Source organism: Ochotona princeps, chromosome 28, assembly GCF_030435755.1.
Source record: "Ochotona princeps isolate mOchPri1 chromosome 28, mOchPri1.hap1, whole genome shotgun sequence".
NCBI classification, from domain to species: Eukaryota; Metazoa; Chordata; class Mammalia; order Lagomorpha; family Ochotonidae; genus Ochotona; species Ochotona princeps.
Genome location: NC_080859.1, coordinates 4,519,022 through 4,536,407, shown reverse-complemented (window position 1 = coordinate 4,536,407; position 17,386 = coordinate 4,519,022). Strand labels below are relative to the sequence as shown.

The window sequence follows — 17,386 nt, the reverse complement described above, 5'->3', positions numbered from 1 at the left end:
GTCACAGTGTGAGTATTTCTGGGCATGTACAGAGCCACAGGAGCAGAGAGATGAGCATCTTGGTAAGCGGTTTGGAGTTTCAGATGGTGATTCTCTTCCTTTCCCTTTGCTTTCATCAGCCACCCAGGGTGTTTTGAGCATTCCCCAACAGTCTGCTGCATGGTGGGAAGTGTGAGAGAAAACTCTGGATTCACACCTAATGTGATTCTGATTGTAGAAAGGAACAATACCAGTAAAGGTGGGCGCTGTAAGCTAGTACCTGATTTTGCTCCATGGAAGCTTGATGACCTTTCTGCTCCCACCTCTGCCCCAGGAGACAGCAGAGCCCTGCATTCCAGGATGTGCCCTGTTGTTACCTGAGAGCTTTCATCTGGGTTGCCAATCTGCAGCATGCTTTTCTTCCTTCTAGACCTGTTCATGCTCACTCTCGCTCGTTCGCTCGCTGTCTCATTCACGCTCGCTCGCTCGCTCTCTCTCACACAGCCTTCATTTCTGTGCTGTAATCCTCAGTGATGCCAAATATCCATTTGTGTGTCTGTTCAAATCATTCCTGTGGCAAGCACCTGATTACCATGACGGAGAAGGGGGTCTGTTCTTTTGGGGAATGAAGTCTCTGGAACTGCCTTCCAAATACTCCGCGGCTCGGTTAGTATGGATGAGAGGAAGGAATCGAGGTGCTTGTGTCCCTGTATCGCCTGTTGCATACCATCTGGGGAGAGTGAGATCCTGTCTGCTCCTCCAGTGTTTCCTGCTGTCTAAACCTGGAACTGGGAGCTCTGGCTAGGTATCCCAGGTGGGTGGCCAAGGCCCAAGTGCTGCACACCAGGGAGAAAGTGATTTGGAAGCTGAAATAGTGAGCACATACAAGATTTGAGCCTGATCCTCTAACATAACCAGTGCAAGAAACGGCCATCCCAGAAGGCGCCTGGACTGTGAGTCATTCTCCCACTGCCTGCCCAGCCTTGGCAGAGACAGAATCAGGGGCCAAGGATCGGTTGCTCTGTGGTGATGAGCAGGTAAGCATCACTGAGCCTAACTCCAGAGAGAGCTGTGCAAAAAACAGTGTTTTTCAAATATGTTGTGGTATACTTCTAGGACTCACGAAAGTGACAGTCTTACCAGTGGCATTTCTGTACAGCAAGGGTATTGTGACGTGTGGGATTCCATCCCAGCAGGCATGAAATAGGATGATTCAGGGCGTCATCAGGCTGCTCATAGCGGACTGTGTGTACCTGCCACTGTGGAAAGCAACACTGTCCATGGGAAGCTATCACACCACAGTGGCGATGACTTAAGAAAGCACAGATATGTTTTGTCAGAGGCCTGGCAGTCTGTAAAGGAGCTGTCAGCCATGTGACGTCCCCTCTGGGGTCTCGGAGCAGCGTCTTTCCTTGTCCATGCCCATTTGCTGTAGCTTGGCCATGTCCCTGTCCGCTCCGTGTCCACTGATGCTGTGCTTTCTGGCCACTTCCCCCATCTTCACATCACCTCCTCCTCTTGCTTGAATCTTCAGTCTCTTAGACACTTATACTGGCTATAGGGTGTCTCTGGGTGACATAGGAGGGTTGCATTTCAAGGTTCTTAATTCTGTCTACAAAGAGTCCACCCCCCCACACACACATGCTGAATTTTCCAAGATGGAAGCATGCACAGGTCCCAGGGATTTGGCTGTGGACCTGCCTCCTGTGGAGGCACCATCCAAAGCAGATGTGCTAAATCAACAACTACAAGAAGAATTAGGGTGATGTTCTCTGAATCCGCAATTCTTAAGTAAATAAACATGTTAATGTGGAATAAACTATTCATAAGGTTAGCTGAATATTTATTCTTAAAGCTGTGATAGTTTGCATTTCCTGGGCTTGGAATTGCTTATAAAATCTGATGAGATCATGTTTTATTCAGTGAAGTGGCGCTGACATCATACGTAGAGCCTGCAAGTATCTTCAGGGACTTCGCTAGTTCGGCTCAGGGAAGATGAGACTGATTTGGGTTGTGCTGCCGACTGTGTACACCTTGCCAGAGATGAGACTAATCCGGATGTGGTGCCGACTGTATGCAGCTTTCAGGAGATGAGGAAAATACTCCGCTGCAACTATAGTCATGTTTAACTTACTTAGAACACTTTGAAAAAGAAAGAAAAGAGGCAGGAAGCGCTGATCTGCCGGTTCCATCCCCCGCTGGCCTCAGTGACTGAGGAGGGGCCAGGCCAAAGCAGGGAGCTTCTTCAGGTCTCACGTGGGGCTGGGGCCAAGGAACCCGGCTCCCTTCCTCTGCCTTCGGGCACGTCAGCATCGTGTTCTGTAGGAAGTAGAACAGCTGGGACTTGAACCAGTGTTTGTGTGGGACGTCAGCATTGCGGTGGGGCAGATGAATCCACTGTACCACAACACTGACTCCTCTTACTCATTTTAAAGAAGACAAAAGTGAGAGTCACAAATTGACTGTTAAATTTATTAGCATAATTTTATGCTCACAAATGTACTGCTAAATGAATTATTAGCATAAATTCATTCATTTCAGCAAGTAAAAAAACAACACAGATCCTAAGATTACAGAGAACTACATTTATTTCAACCAGTTATCTTAGAGTAACAGTGTTGTGAAATATACAGTTAAATCTTATTTCTTTTTCAGTGTTATCATGTTTTGGCAGAAAACAGCTAACCCAATGGGGATTATCTGTTTTAAATGGAAAACAAATATTTACCATAGTCAATGAGAAGAGGCCTTTGTCCCAAATTCATTTTAGTAATTTGGAAGCCCAGGTTTCATCTTATTGCAGTAAATATATGAATTTTTAAACCACTATGATTTTAAATTTTACTTCCATGCTTATTTTAGCATCTAGACCTGTTGTTAAGTGAGCATGTTTGTTACCCTTTGAAAACCTCCCTTTAGCGAGAATGGCACTGAGGGAAGAATGGTACTCCACCGAGACACAAATCTCAGCTCTGTCTGGGTTCAGGTGGTGAGAGCCAAGTGTCTCCATATGATGTGAAAATGACCCTTGGGAAATCATCGTGTTGAATAACTTCAGGCGTAGAGTGGAGAATACCAGCAGGCTGTTGTGAAAAATATTTCAAGAAAACATTTTAACTGAATTCCTGCTACTTTCTTTACCCGTGAACGGAATACTCAATAAATCCCTGTATTTTGGTTGCTGAGTGTTGCCAGGGCTGCCAGTTTTTACCCTCTGATTGATAGATGAGAAGGCTAGCCTTCCTGTAAGCCATCCGATATTAGCGTCAAGTCCTTTAAATGGATGCTGCTTCTGCATGCACTTATAAACAGTACGACTGTTACACGCTTCGGATCACCTCTGCAAAAGGCAGTCTTTTGCAATGGCATATCTGACTTTATGACTTTTTTTTCTTTGCTTTTTGGCAGACTACTGCGCAGGCTTATTTTATTGGTTAGTGAAATGTTTTTTGCTTTTTTCATGTATTTGGGCTGTGTGAAATTCTTCCTGAAAACAAAATGAAAACAGTGAGATACAGAATGATCTGAACATACATGGAGAACCACAATTAAAGTTATTATTTTTATGATCAAGATTCCCCACAGGGCATACCTGCATTTAAATATTCTATGAAAGTAACGTGTTGTTATGTCTTACAATCAGTTTTGGTAGTGAGCATTTATGTATGAGTCTAACAAAAAATAGAGTTTTAAGAAATATTTTGAGATCACTAATACGATAATTTAAAGACAAGGGAGCTGTCTTTGAAAGATGCTAGCATGCCCTCACAAAGGACCTGTTTGAATTTCCACATCACCTAGGACCCAAGTCAGTGAAAGAAGTACAGTATCCATGTAGCTCTAGAGATGGAAAAATTAATAGTTAGTGAATAAGACTGGGCATTCAATATCATTTTATTGTATTTGAAGGACACAAGACTCATGCCCCCAGATACCTGCAGTAGCCAGGCCCGGACCAGGTCAAATGCAGGAGTCAGGAACTCAAGCGCAATCTCCCATGTGGATAATAGGGAGCCCTCTCCTTGAACCCCTGCCTGCTGCCTCCCAGAAAGCTGGATTGGAAGCAGAGGAGGGGAGACTGCAAGCAGGATCCCCAAGATGGAATGCAGGTGTTGCAAGGGAACACTGCTGCACCAAACGCCCAGTCCAAAAGGAATTTGGAAGTAAAGTGTGAACATTTGGAATTAGAAATGGAGGTAAGGGATAGAACTTTGGAATTAAATAAATAGGCTGGCCAGCAAAGGTATGAAATCTGATTCTAAACTATGTGCATCAGAAATCTGATTTTATTTTATTAACACATACACACACACATATATAGAAATAAAGTCATTTTTATATTTTGTTAACATACATACAAAGAAGTCTTATATTTTATTAACATACATATTTATATATATGTTACTAAGGAAATATTTGTAATGACTTTTGAAAATGGTATCCATAATTCTGGTCATCACATTTATTCACTAAATACTCAACTTATGCTATCAGCACTCTTCACTAGCCATTTAGAGTAAAAGTAATATGTATGTAAAAGAACAAAAACCTGGTGCGCTGTATGGAACAAATAGGTGCCCCAAAGCTGTTTTCTGATCATACAGTCACTGCAAGAACTGCTGACCACTACAAAATGCAGTGGCAAAAGCATAGACTATGTCAATTAAAAAAACACGCTTCTAATAATATACAGCATCCTTAAATTCTATCTATAATATGCAATAGTACATAAGAAAAATGCAAATATTTGATTAGACTTTTTTTGAAGGACTAGTATTTTTTTTTCTTTTAGAAATGTTGATTTTTTTCCTGAAAGGCGTAAGAACAGCCTATTACAAAATAGAGAGGAGATGAGCCCTTCATCTAAAGTTTTTTAAAACTTCAGTGTTACAGCTTTTATAGCAGTCACCTGTATGATCCTTTAGCTAAATTCTCCATCTGCATTCTAACGCAGAGGTTCCCTGAGGGTCCCTGATGACTCACCAATGAGGAGGTTCCCCCATTAAGCATTGGGACCCACCAGGAGCCTGTGCTTCTGGCACCGGAACCAGCATAGAAATTCTGGCTGTTGTGGAGAGCTTTTTGTGGAATTAATTTTGCCTGTATGATTTAATCCTGCTAAAAGGGTTTGCCCAGTATCTGTTGGGTCATCTTTCCTAGAGTTGTTTTTTTAGGTTTTATTTTTTGTTTTTTTTTTTGTTTTTTTTTGCTTGTTAGTTTTTTGTTGTTGTTGTTGCTCTTTAAAAAATGAAAACCCTCCCTTTGATAGTAGGTACTTAATTCCCTAGATTCTAATGTGCCCCCAGGCATAATGCTCATAGGCTGCCCCGTTTTGAGATTTCTCCAGTTTAATATTCTGAAAAGTATCAATACATGGAAAACTGAGTCTTCTCAGCTCTTGCCTTTCCACAAGTTAATCATTTTGAAGCAAAATTCAGTAGTATGAAGCGGATGACTCTCTAGTTTTCTCTGCAGGATTCAACATGAACAGCCATCCTTCTCATTTCCCTACTGGGTCTCAGTGACATGGTGCTGTGTTACGGGGTTGTGAAATTGTCTGTTCCTATTGTAGTTGCTATTGAGGCTCTAACCTTCTTCCTCATCATACAACTTATTTCACTTTGTGGGCAACACATTAGTCATTCAATAGCATGTTATTTAACTTCATGGCATTGTTCATTTTTTCTTGCTGTTCTTGTTTTGTGGCTTTTCATTTAAGGGAATATATAGTAACTGCGTACTGGAGACCGTGATATCCAGATATGAGGATATAATGCAGTATGTTAAATATATCTTGTTAATAGGATGTTGAACTCTCTGCCATTGTCCCTGCCCAAAATGATGGACTTAGAACTGTTTATGAACAACTATACTATTATAACAATACAGGGTAAATCAGTGTGGGGTGGAGAGGACTTGGGGATGGTGGGGGGCGGGCAAGGGAAATCCCAGAGCCTGTGGAACTGTATCACAAAATAATGATGATGATGATAATTAGGTACTCTAGTGTGTCATGTTCCAGAACCCGTTTCCTTCGCCTCATCCTTGAGTGTGGTCTTTTCTGTCTCTTTGCTTCTAATTTTTCATAGAATAGAATTCCATTAACATCTTTACGGGAACTAAAATATTGGTAGCTAAGCCTCTTAGTGACCCAGTTCTTTCAATGAATGGTAAAACTGTAATCATTATTGGACCCAGAAAAATGACTACCTCCTAGTATACTTAAGGCTAATTTGTCCACCCCCCTCTTTTTTTTTAAATATCTCTGGCTTCAATTTGTACTTCACACATTCATTTTGAGTCATCAGCTAGATCTGTCTACCAGTCTTGTGCAAGAATTAACATTGTTAACTTTTCTCTTGTGGCCTCATATTTTGTCTTCCCATGCATGCAAACATAGTAATTTTTTTAAAAATTTCTCTGTCAGGCATGAAACATTGAAGTGATTTTTAACCCCACCTTCTTCTTAACCCTTCTATGCTTATTTGGTTCTTGTCTCCCATGATGACAAGACCACACCAACTGTGCTGTGCATTCCTGTCTGATGTCCTAATGCCAAAACTTTGCCTGCTTTCTTGTAGTTTAACAATTGTTGTGAAATAAATGCATCAAACTCTTCTTACCTTTTTACTGGCAACACTCCTGGATGAAGCTATATCCAAATCCCTGTTATTCAACCTGTTCAAAAGTTCTTCGAGTTCACGTTCAGCCTGAGTCAGTTGAGGACTTCTGCTCATTACAAATATGCAGATACCTGGGTTGCAAGGCTGTGTTTCAACAGTTCCTTCTGAATTTGGTGGGAGATAACATAGTTAATCATACTTTAGTTCTTAAAACTTTATTCAGAAATGGCATCTGTTACTTTTTCTCACATTATTGACCAAAAAAAAAAAATTCCTGCAGACACCATTGACTTAAAGTGTTAGACAAATACAGCCTTCCCATGTGTCTATGCGGACTGAAATCTTTGTAAAGTTTTACTGAATTTCATCTCACAGTTATAAGGACATGCACACTGGTTCCTCTATGTTGACCACCAACCCCCCTTCTCAAAGAGTTTGCAACGAAATTATGCATTACAAACCCCTTTAAAAATTCATTTACTTCGAATTCTGCCTTTTACTTGTGACATAAACTGTACTTTTTTTGCACCAAATACAATTCCATATAAATTTTAGCATATAACTGCATGAAATATCAAAATTAGTTGTAATTTTTTTTCTGTTTTTCACTTACATCATATTGTATGTTGTTGAATTGGTTGTCCACTTGTGAACATTTGGATTTTTCCAGATGACTAACTCAAACATTGGATTGTCACATCAGCCTTTGATGAAGATCACCCAATACCAAAGCTTACTAAGAGTTTCAAGCGGCAAGGACAAGGCAGGCTTGTAGGGCCAGCCATAATCAGGATCTGCTTTTCTCTGGTTTTCCTTTGTAATAGTTCCCTATCTCCATTCTGTTTTGCGGTTCCATCCCATTTGTTTCATTTTTGTTAGCCATGCCTCACTTGGCTAGGATTGCTCATATGTTCTGCAGTTCTCTGCTGCCCTGAATGCTCTAACCCACGTTTCTTTTGAGGTGAACAAGACGTGGACCAAGGCCACTTCCTTTTATGATGCTGTGACCGTGTTCTATATAGTATTCAGTATAATGGCAGAGTCCAAAGGCAGGGATATTAGAGTGTAATATTTAATTTTTCAACATTTTCATAAAACTTAAGGAGGGCTCCCATGTTTAATAGCATTTGTGGAGGAAGCCTTCCCGCACTGTAAAATCATCAGCAGGAATGGTTTCTTTTATGGGAGATATGGTAATTACTGTAGCGCCATCTGAAAATTGCCCATCTATATTCATGTGATTAATGTAACATAGAATTTACAAATTTAAATGCGTAATGCTGCAAATGTAGAAATAAAGTTTTTTTAATAGTGATGCAGATCTATGCTGCATACATTTAATTCTTTCCTGAGTTGGGAAGTGAATTGTGTTTAATAGCTCAACATGTTGATTGGGTTTCCTGTGATAATAAGTGGTTATATACATGTGAAAATGGATTCCCAGACTTCTCAAATGTTGAACTGACTGCCACATTTTCCTGCCTACCAGGAAGTGTGCAGATCCCAGAGCTTTATATAAAGTATGAAGCTAACATATGGAAATGGCTTTGGGGGTTGGGTTTTTATTGCTCGCCTGTCCACCCCCAGGCACACTGGTTATTTTCATGGACAGAAGCGCTGTGGAGATCTTCCACTCTAGGGGTAGGGCAGATTGAAGTGGGCTCTAGTCAGAGGGAGGTTACAGAGCCCGGCTCTGGCAGTGCGGGCAAGGAGGTGCCTAAGCACATGCAAGGAACAGCACATTGAGTGCAGCATTGGCAGATCGTGCAGAAATATCCAGAAAGACCACAGGCAGAGCCCGTGTAACTCCTCCGTGTGAGCTTGCCTTCTGTCCTGCTTTTGGCTCAGAGGATTCGCTTTGCATTCTCCCTGTTTTTCGCTTTTCCTCTGGTGGGTAGCGTAAGCCGTCTTTGGGGAGCAGGAGGCACTGGTTGTTCCTCTGACGTTAGTTCCAGCTTTGCTTATCCGAAAGTGATTTCCAGATAAGCAGAAGGATCGATCAGCATGTCCTCTCAGTATGAAAATTATGTCACTTCAGGAGAGCATTTCCCCTAAGGTATACTACCGGTACACTCAGTCTGGGGGGCGGTGAATGTTGGTGAGCCTTCCAGCAAATGCTGTATGAGCTAGGCAGTGTGTAAAACAGAGTGGCTGAGATGAGAAACAGAAACGGCACATTCCAGGAGCTTTGCCTCCTCTGAGTGTTCTGAACGTCATCAACAGCTCCTTGATACCGCAGGAGTTTAGGGCCACAAGGATGGTGTCACATTCCTGCTGACAACTCTCCTGCCTCACTGCCACCTCCTACCACTCACTAAGTGGTGACATTGCCTGAGTCTCTTTTCTGGGTTCTGGGTTCTGTTTCCCTGCATGTCTCTCGCCCTTCAGAAGGCAGCTGCACCCACATCTCCTCATTGTCACCCCTACCCAAAAGCACAAGCATCTCTACTTCCGGGTCACACTCGTCTCTGCCTACTCAGCACATGCTTTTGAACATCAGGTCAGTGGAGGTCACTCATGAACTTCCCTTCCACTCTAGAGCTGCTTCCAGTGCACAAACACCCATGCGACTGAGTGTTAACTCCACAGAGCAGACCAGCCAGTCCTGGCCCTTGTCTCTTAGCTCTGTCTCCTGTCCCCATCTGCCAGCCCAGCACCCAGATCCACACCTTCCATCGTCTGGACTCCTGTAAGGTGTAACTGAGTTCCTTTTTATTTATGATGATCCTTTACAAGGATTCTTCTCACACAATGCAGCATGATCTTGAAGACTGAGATGCAGTTTTGCTTTCTTACTGTTTAAACATCGAGTGTTGGGCCCGGCGGCGTGGCCTAGCAGCTGAAGTCCTCGCCTTGAACGCCCCGGGATCCCATATGGGTGCCGGTTCTAATCCCGGCAGCTCCACTTCCCATCCAGCTCCCTGCTTGTGGCCTGGGAAAGCAGTCGAGGATGGCCCAATGCACTGGGACCCTGCACCCGTGTGGGAGACCCGGAAGAGGTTCCAGGTTCCCGGCTTCGGATCGGCGCGCACCGGCCCGTTGCGGCTCATTTGAGGAGTGAAACATCGGATGGAAGATCTTCCTCTTTGTCTCTCCTCCTCTCTGTATATCTGACTTTGTAATAAAAATAAATAAGTCTTAAAAAAAATTGAGTGCATATCATAAAATAGTTGCTTTTTTTTTCATGCATTGCCTTGTAAAGCCCATCTGATCTAGACTCTTTCTCCTCTTTGCTGTGGCCTGTGTCCCCTTCAGCTACACTGGCCTAGTATCTGACTTTTTTCATGCCCTACTTTCCCTCAGCTCCTACCGTATGTCAGCTGTTGATTTCAGTGCCTAGTGCATGCTTCACTATTTCAGGGAACCCCCGCTAATCGGATCTAAAACATCTTTCCTTCACAACTATCAACAGCCACATTACCTTATGTGATTCTTTGATTAGCCCCTGAATTTACATGGGCTCAGGGAGAAGACCTGTTTTGCTCACCTTTGTAACTAGCAGTTAGCATTGTGCCTGGAACACACATGGAGCTCGAATTATGAACTGAACGGTTCTGTCAATGGCTGAACGAACGGTCCAACAATTAACTTTTAGAGTGTATAACTAAGAGTAATAGAAATTTCGTTGAAGGGCATATGTGTAGCTGATGGGAAGAGCTGATGGGGAATAAGAAATTTGGGGCAGTGTTGGAAGGAAGGTGACTTGGAAGAGGGAAGGGGCAGGGCATTCTGAGGTGGCAACCATCTAAGTGCAATCCCAGGGATAGAAAGGATTCTTGCCAGATCAGGTCAAGTTGAGTGGAGATAAAGCTGATGGCACAACTCTGGAAGCTTCTCCCTCAGCAGGGGCTTCTCACTGGGGGTCGGGGCTGAATGGCTGAATGGTGGTGGGTGTTGTCAAAGAAGGACAGTCAGTCCAGAGAGCTGCACCAGTAATCCAGCCCATGAAAGCTGTCTTTCTCAGAGAGGAATGTATCAAATGTATGTTTAAACACACACACAGACACACACACACACACACACACACACACACCCTCACCAAAAGTGTTCTGACCAGTCAGCAATGGCTGGATGTTATTCTAGAGACTTGTTTTGGAGAAGTTTGATAATAAAGGCTGTCATTTTAAGGGCCTTTAATTTATGCTGGAAAAAGAAAGCGGTTCACATGTTTGCTTAGTTTTAATTTTTTCATACTTTACCTAATTCATGGAAAGTACACTTTGTGGGAATGGCGGGAATGGGGTGATTACCTAACCTCACTTTGTGCTCGCCCCTCACATTGATTCAGTATGGCCTGAGGCGGTCATGGCAAGCAGTAAACTGGTACTTTGCATTCACCCCACTGTCCTTTATGATCATATATTTTTTTAAATTCTCGATTTGCTTTGGCAACCTTCCTGTGTCCAGGCGGACATCCCCTAGGCATTTATCCTGCGATGAAGAAGCAGTCATTATGTAGTCTGTTCGACATGGTCATTACTTAATGCTCACTTAACAAAATTCTACACGGCCAAATTATCACAGTGGGTGAAGGGACAGATGGTGAACTGGCCAGTGTCCAGACCCACGTTGTTTTATGCCTTTTCAAGTCTGCCACCAAGAAGCCACACGCAGGACCCGAGGAGGCAAAGCCTGCCATCAGTGGCACGTCCTACTGCGGTTCAGCGTTCTCCGTGGGGGGTCAGCGTGGGAGCCTTCCCAGGTTGCGTGTGCAGCCAGAGCGTCTCCTGCAGTGATGTTCCTGGCTCCCGATTAAGACAGCATCTGTGCAGGCTGCATTCCAAGAGTAAAAACGCAAGTGTCTTCCTCCACCTCCTGTGGCTTCCTTTGTGATCAAAATCACTGGGCTAGATCTCGAGAGGAGGAACTGTAACTTGGTGGACATAATGCACCAGCATTGAGCACACATTTCTAAGTGTGGCTCTCTCACTAAGCACAATGTCCACAGTTACATCCATTTTGTGGCAAAAGACAGGATTTCATTCTTTTTTTTTTTAAATCCTGCTTTGTATTTGCTGTAAACTCCCGTAATCATCCAGTAACCATTACTGGTTATCTGAAGAGGCGCACAGATACACAGCGTGTTCTGGAGAACACATGTGCATGTGGTGTGGCTGCAGAGTAGTGCTGCAGAGTTCTGCTGGGCTCCGGGGAAGGTCCCATGATACTGCACGTCATTCAGGGAGATTGGACAGTTGTAAGTAGAACTGTGGAATAAGTACTTAGAGGATGATGAAATGTTACTGATATGCCTATAATTTGCACAAATCCAAGATGTATGATATATAAGGGAATATTTGAAAAGTGCTACATTCTTCTTCTTTCTCTCTCTCTCTCTCTCATCTCTTATCTGTTCCTACCCCCCGCGCCCCCTCCCCGCTTTTATCCCAAAGTGGGATGTTACTTTGAGAGACCCAGAACAGCTGCCAACTGTGTAGGAACTGGTGAACAGGTTAGAGAGTGAGGGATTGTGTTGTAACAAGGCATAGCAGCAGCAGTACTTGCCACTGTGTGGATGTTGTTGTTTTCTCAAAACTCTTACTAATGTTTAATAAGATACACTTTCACTTGGGGGAACAAAGACATCAACTCCTTTGTCAGGGTGATTGTGTGAATTCACACAACCGCAACCTGTGAAGTCCTGTTCAGGAAGTGAGTGTCGGCCGGTCCAGTCTAAGAAGCAGTAGTAAGTGTGTTGGGATCAGTCCCTGTGTGTCTTCATTCATTCTTCAGACCTCCTCCTGTCTGGCAGTGCCACATCCTACTGATGCCACCCACATGGCCGCTTCTGGATCCCTCCCTGTCACTCCTCCGAACGTAGGCCACTCCCTTGCTCTGCAGTCCCATAAAAACTCATGTGGCACTGCTTTGTGATGAGAGCAAGGTGAAGTTCATTTCAGTTTCAATGTCAACTATTAATAATGAGTGCTTGGGGAGCCGGTTCTAATGCGCTCTGTGCTGTGACCCGCTATGCCTGAGCGAGCTTCTCCAGATCCCTCTTCCTAACGTAGCCGGTCTCGTGGCAGTGTGTCGCCACGGCCTCCCAGGGAACTAACCTCAGGTTCGGAATCCCACTTCATACCTCTGGCCGGGTGAGCACCTTTCTCAGGTACTGTGGGTGGAGAGAGCCCAGCCCTCCCTCTTGAGAAGGGTGATCAGCAGGGTCTGGGGGCACGAATTCTGTTCCGCCCCTCCGTTCCGATGCTCACACTCAATCCAGATGCTTTCATGTTTCAAGAAAGACTGGTCTCAACTCTACAACACGGTGGTTTCAGATTCTGGCATAGAATAATGTTCCTCTCTCTGCAAATAGAAAATAGCCGTCAGCAGTTTGTTTATTTGTTTTGTTTTCTCTTTTTTTCCTCCCTTCCCATGACTGAATTCTGTTTCTGCACAAGGCAGGAAGAAATACAAAGGAAGCTGAGGGCCGGGCGGGGAGCAGCAGATAAGATGGGGGATAACGTCAGATCCTCAGTCACGTAGACCACATGATCTTTCTCACTCCCAGCCAGTTCGAAAATAAGCTGGGAATGGCTCGCAGTGGCAACTGGTAGAATGTCCAAACCTTGTAAACGCAGGCAGCAAGTCAGTGTGGTTTCGGGTGCAGAATTTGGAGTAACAGCTGCTCTTGCCATCCTGCTAGGACAACTCGTGAAACTAGGCTCCAGCAACTGCTTTTCCTGGGAGTTCTTTATTCCATAAGCTGAAGTGCATATTTATTTTTAATATGTAACCGCCCGTGTTCTGGGAGCGTAATTTATAAACCTTGCCAGGTCCTGGTACACCGCATCAGAGGGGAGTATTAACTTATGTGCTTTGTAATAAGCTTACACTTGTTATGCTCGCACGTTCTCGTGATTTGGGGCACAGCCTCCGGAAGTCTGGGACGCTAGGCGCCACACACAGGTGGGAATGACTCGAGCGCTCACCGTTGCAGGCACGTTGAAGTAGAAGCAAAATGCAGGACACCCTTATAGATCTATTGCTTTTGCAAACAATTAATCTCATTGACATAACTTATATGAGGTTGCATAAAAATGCCCGGAAAGCATGCTGCTGAATTCAGCTGTTCATTAATATTGATCATATGTTGTTCCCATTGTGTTGGGAGCTACCCAAAGATTACCTACAAAAAGTATTGCGGCGTTATCAATCTTGAAATGTCCCCGAAGCCTCTGGTATCTTAAAAGTCTGCCCTCACCTTGCTTGCGCAGTGTGATATTGCCAAGTGGATCCTACTCAGATGGTTTGGGTTCGTATGAATGCTAATAGAGCCGACACTGCCGGTTACCACCCCCCCCCCCCCCCGAGCGTTTTCTATGCTTCGTGGAGACGATGGTTGTTTCTTTCTGTTAGATGATCTGTTTATTTGAAAGGTACGGTTACAGATAGAGAGGGAAGAGACAAGGATCGATCTTCCATCTGCTGACCAAATCCGTGGCCACGGTGGCTGAAGCTGAGCCAGTCTAACGCCAGGAACCAGGAGCTTCTTCCAGATCTCCCACATGGCTGCTGGAGCCCAAGGCCTTGGGTCATCTCCCTCTGCCTTCCCAGGCCAGTGGCAGGAAGTAGAGCGGCCTGGACATGCACTGGAGCCCAGTGGAGATGCCGGCTGCTTTACTCTCTATGCCACAGTGGTGACCTCTGAGACAGTTTTCTAATGGACAGCAGTTGATACCACTGCCTGTCTGCCTCTTGTTTTTGCAGATTGTAAGTGGCATTCAGCAATGCTAATCAGTTACACATTTTGCTCAACTCCTGAGCAGTTTTCGGAGTCCTCAGTCACTTGTCTGTAAATTCGTGCCTACTTGTTTCAGAAAGGGTATGAGCTGTCTCAGATACACCCAAAGGTTTGACTGCTAAAGAACTGGGCCTATTAAACCTGCGTTGTAATATGATGCCAGTGGGAGTCCTACAGTTAACTCCCAGACACCATTGTATAAGAAACTGTATTCCTGCTGAGCGCAGTGAAGTGCATTCTTAGGATGTGTGCTTGCTCTTCTAGATGCTGGCAATTCTATTTCCATTGAAAGAATTTATCAGATTACTGACACATTTCCTGCTATACCAGAGGCGATAACAGGGGATTTCACCTGAGGGTGGTGGCAGTGGGCTGGAGGGTCAGGTGGTTTTTTGTTTGTTTATTTGTTTAATCCTCATAGAGGAAACAACATTATCTGTAGGCGGTGATGATTATTATTTATCATTGTGCCAAGACCTTAAAATAGTTTTCACTTTTAGTAGGAAAATAGAGAAGAGAGGAAGCAAGAAAAAGCAAGATTGCTGTTTGAATTATTGCCTCTGAACGTGAAACACAAAACATGCAGGCAAATTTTCTAAGTTGAAACCTTGGTTTTCATTTATTATGTTATTTTTGTGTACTAACATGTTTGATTATTTCATCTGGTTCACGCTTAAAACGAATGTCTTTATAATGGGATTTTTAAACTGGGAGGTTAACATTGTTAATGAGATTATGTGAAGTTAGCTTTTTCTTAATGATGTATTTGCCAAAAGAATTAAGGGACATGTAATCATTATGCAAGAGTACACATTATAATAGTCTGATATTTACAATTCAATGTAATATGTCGGAAGCTTAAGCCATATTAGAGACAAAAAAAAAGTGTTAGAACCTAATTACACATTTGAAGGACTTGCAGCTTGAAAAGTATAGAAAAGTTACAGAAAGTATCCAAAGTAACTGTTGCCCTAAAAACCAAATAGATGAATACCCTCTATCCCTACATTGGAACGGGGCTTAGCCCATGGGTGTGATTGTCACAGCTCACAGTTGACATACGCTTGCATAGTGTGACTGCTCCAACACCCTGCCCACCTGCCCTCCCGGACTCTTCCCACACAGAATACGGTGCAGGGCAGGGAGCCGCTCATTTCAGCTGTGTTGGGAGTACTCCAGGAGAACACGTACAAGATTTAAAAAAAAACACCAGTAGCCTGGTGCACAAAATGATCCTGGGTAGGTGCTCAGCATTTGATACTTGTCTTCAGACAGCCCAGACACAGCAGGGTGATGGTGGCACTGGAGAAGCCATCTAAACGCATAACACATGATGCTCATATACCTTGATCCGTTTGCTGAAAATCCCCTGAAAGGTTTCCACTGGGGAAGGCTGTGGAAGACTGTGTTGCTATGTGCAGGAATATGCCGGTCGAGTCCCAACCCACTCTATATTATGAAGACTAACATATTAGTGGACACATTTCCCATGTGGCATGGCCCTTGTCTCCCTGGAGAGGACACGGCATTTATGGTCAGGCAGAGGAGAGTCAGATTTTTGCCTCAGTGGCTACTCGTGGTACGAGAGCACTCTGCACCTATTGTTTTGCCTTGGAACCAAGGATACACTGTTAGCGTCATTGTAAATAATGTGTATGCTTAATGTTCCTCAGCAGATAAGGGACTCTGGAAAGGTGAACTCCGTGTTTCTTTTACTTTACTTCATCTTCATCCTTCAAAGGAAAAACTGCTGGATTTCTTAGAGTGGGAAAAGCAGCTAAAATAGGCTGTCTGTTGAGGCCATGCTATCCTCTGAAGCTATAAATAAACAGAGCTGCAACTCACAGACTGGCCTCCTGGGGGAGTCCCAGAGCTTGCACCAGCATCACTGGACAGGCTTCCCGGTGTCCCTGGGGAGTGCTGGGCGTGCCTGGGACCTAAGGCAGTCGCCCCATCAGCTCTGTCTGCCTGTGTCCACTGCAGGCCTATTCTTTGAGCACCCAGGGTAGCAGTTCTAGCCGTCCGCCACAATGAGCCCCTTTCCCTCAATATGCCAAGCCCTTGCTCATGGGTTGGTGTGGTCCACAGACTTGAGTGTGCGGAGACCCAAGGACTTGAGCCGTACTCTGATGCCTTCCCAGGCCATAAGCAAGGAGCTGGATGGGAAGTAGAGAAGCCGGGTATGCCTAAAGCAATTGAGTCCCTGCCAACCATATGGGGAAACTTGGAGTTCCAGGCTGCCATCCACATGGGAGAACTGGATGAAGCTTTTGGAGCCAAGCTTTATTGTGGCCTGGGTCTGGGGCTATGACCATCTAGAGAGTGAGTAGGTAGACAGAAGATTCTCTCTCTCTCTCTCTCATGTGCATATAAAACTCTTTTTCATTAGTATTACAACCCCTTGCAATATACTTAATATTGCTGTCTAACAGAAGAGCACAATGAATGAGGCCATGGGAGAGTTAAACAAATCCTCTGTCACCACACAGGTAGAAACTCCTGACAGCAGGATTCACACACAGGCCTTGGGTGTTCAGAGCTCACCCCGCCCTCGGGTTTCCTGCACTGCTTGCAGCCAGAATGTCTGCACCGGTATCATTGTGAATTAGACAATGCCGACCTCAGGGGGTCTCTTGAGCTTACGTGTCACCTCGCAATGCCTTTTCTTGTGAATTCCAGGGCCCTGCACCCCGAACCCGTGCCATAACGGAGGAACCTGCGAAATCAGCGAGGCCTACAGAGGAGACACGTTCATAGGCTACGTGTGCAGATGCCCCAGGGGCTTCAAGGGGATCCACTGTCAGCACAGTAAGTTACACACAGCCATTGTGCAGTTCATGATCGATCATAAAGTGCTCAAGCCATTATCACAGAATCCCAGGGCAGCTAATGTGGCTCCTCCCTGACTGCACGCAGCATGTCCCAGCGGAGGCCTCCGGAGCAGGTTTCAGTCCACTCAGCAGCATGGAGAGTAGGAATCTTCCGGTCCATAGGGCCTTCTCATTCCTGCACAGCTGTACTTGCTCCTTGCGTTCAACTGATA

At 44.5% G+C, this 17,386-nt stretch overlaps 1 protein-coding gene across 2 annotated transcripts in view; it reads left to right on the top strand.

The window, feature by feature from the left end:
- Positions 1-17,386, top strand: part of EDIL3 (EGF like repeats and discoidin domains 3) — a 287,743-nt gene that overhangs the window by 116,177 nt on the left and 154,180 nt on the right. For both annotated transcript variants that reach the window (XM_004586218.2, XM_058656184.1), the window contains one exon: positions 17,023-17,151. In XM_004586218.2, coding sequence (XP_004586275.2) covers positions 17,023-17,151 — 129 coding nt within the window. The remainder of the gene's footprint in view (positions 1-17,022; positions 17,152-17,386) is intronic.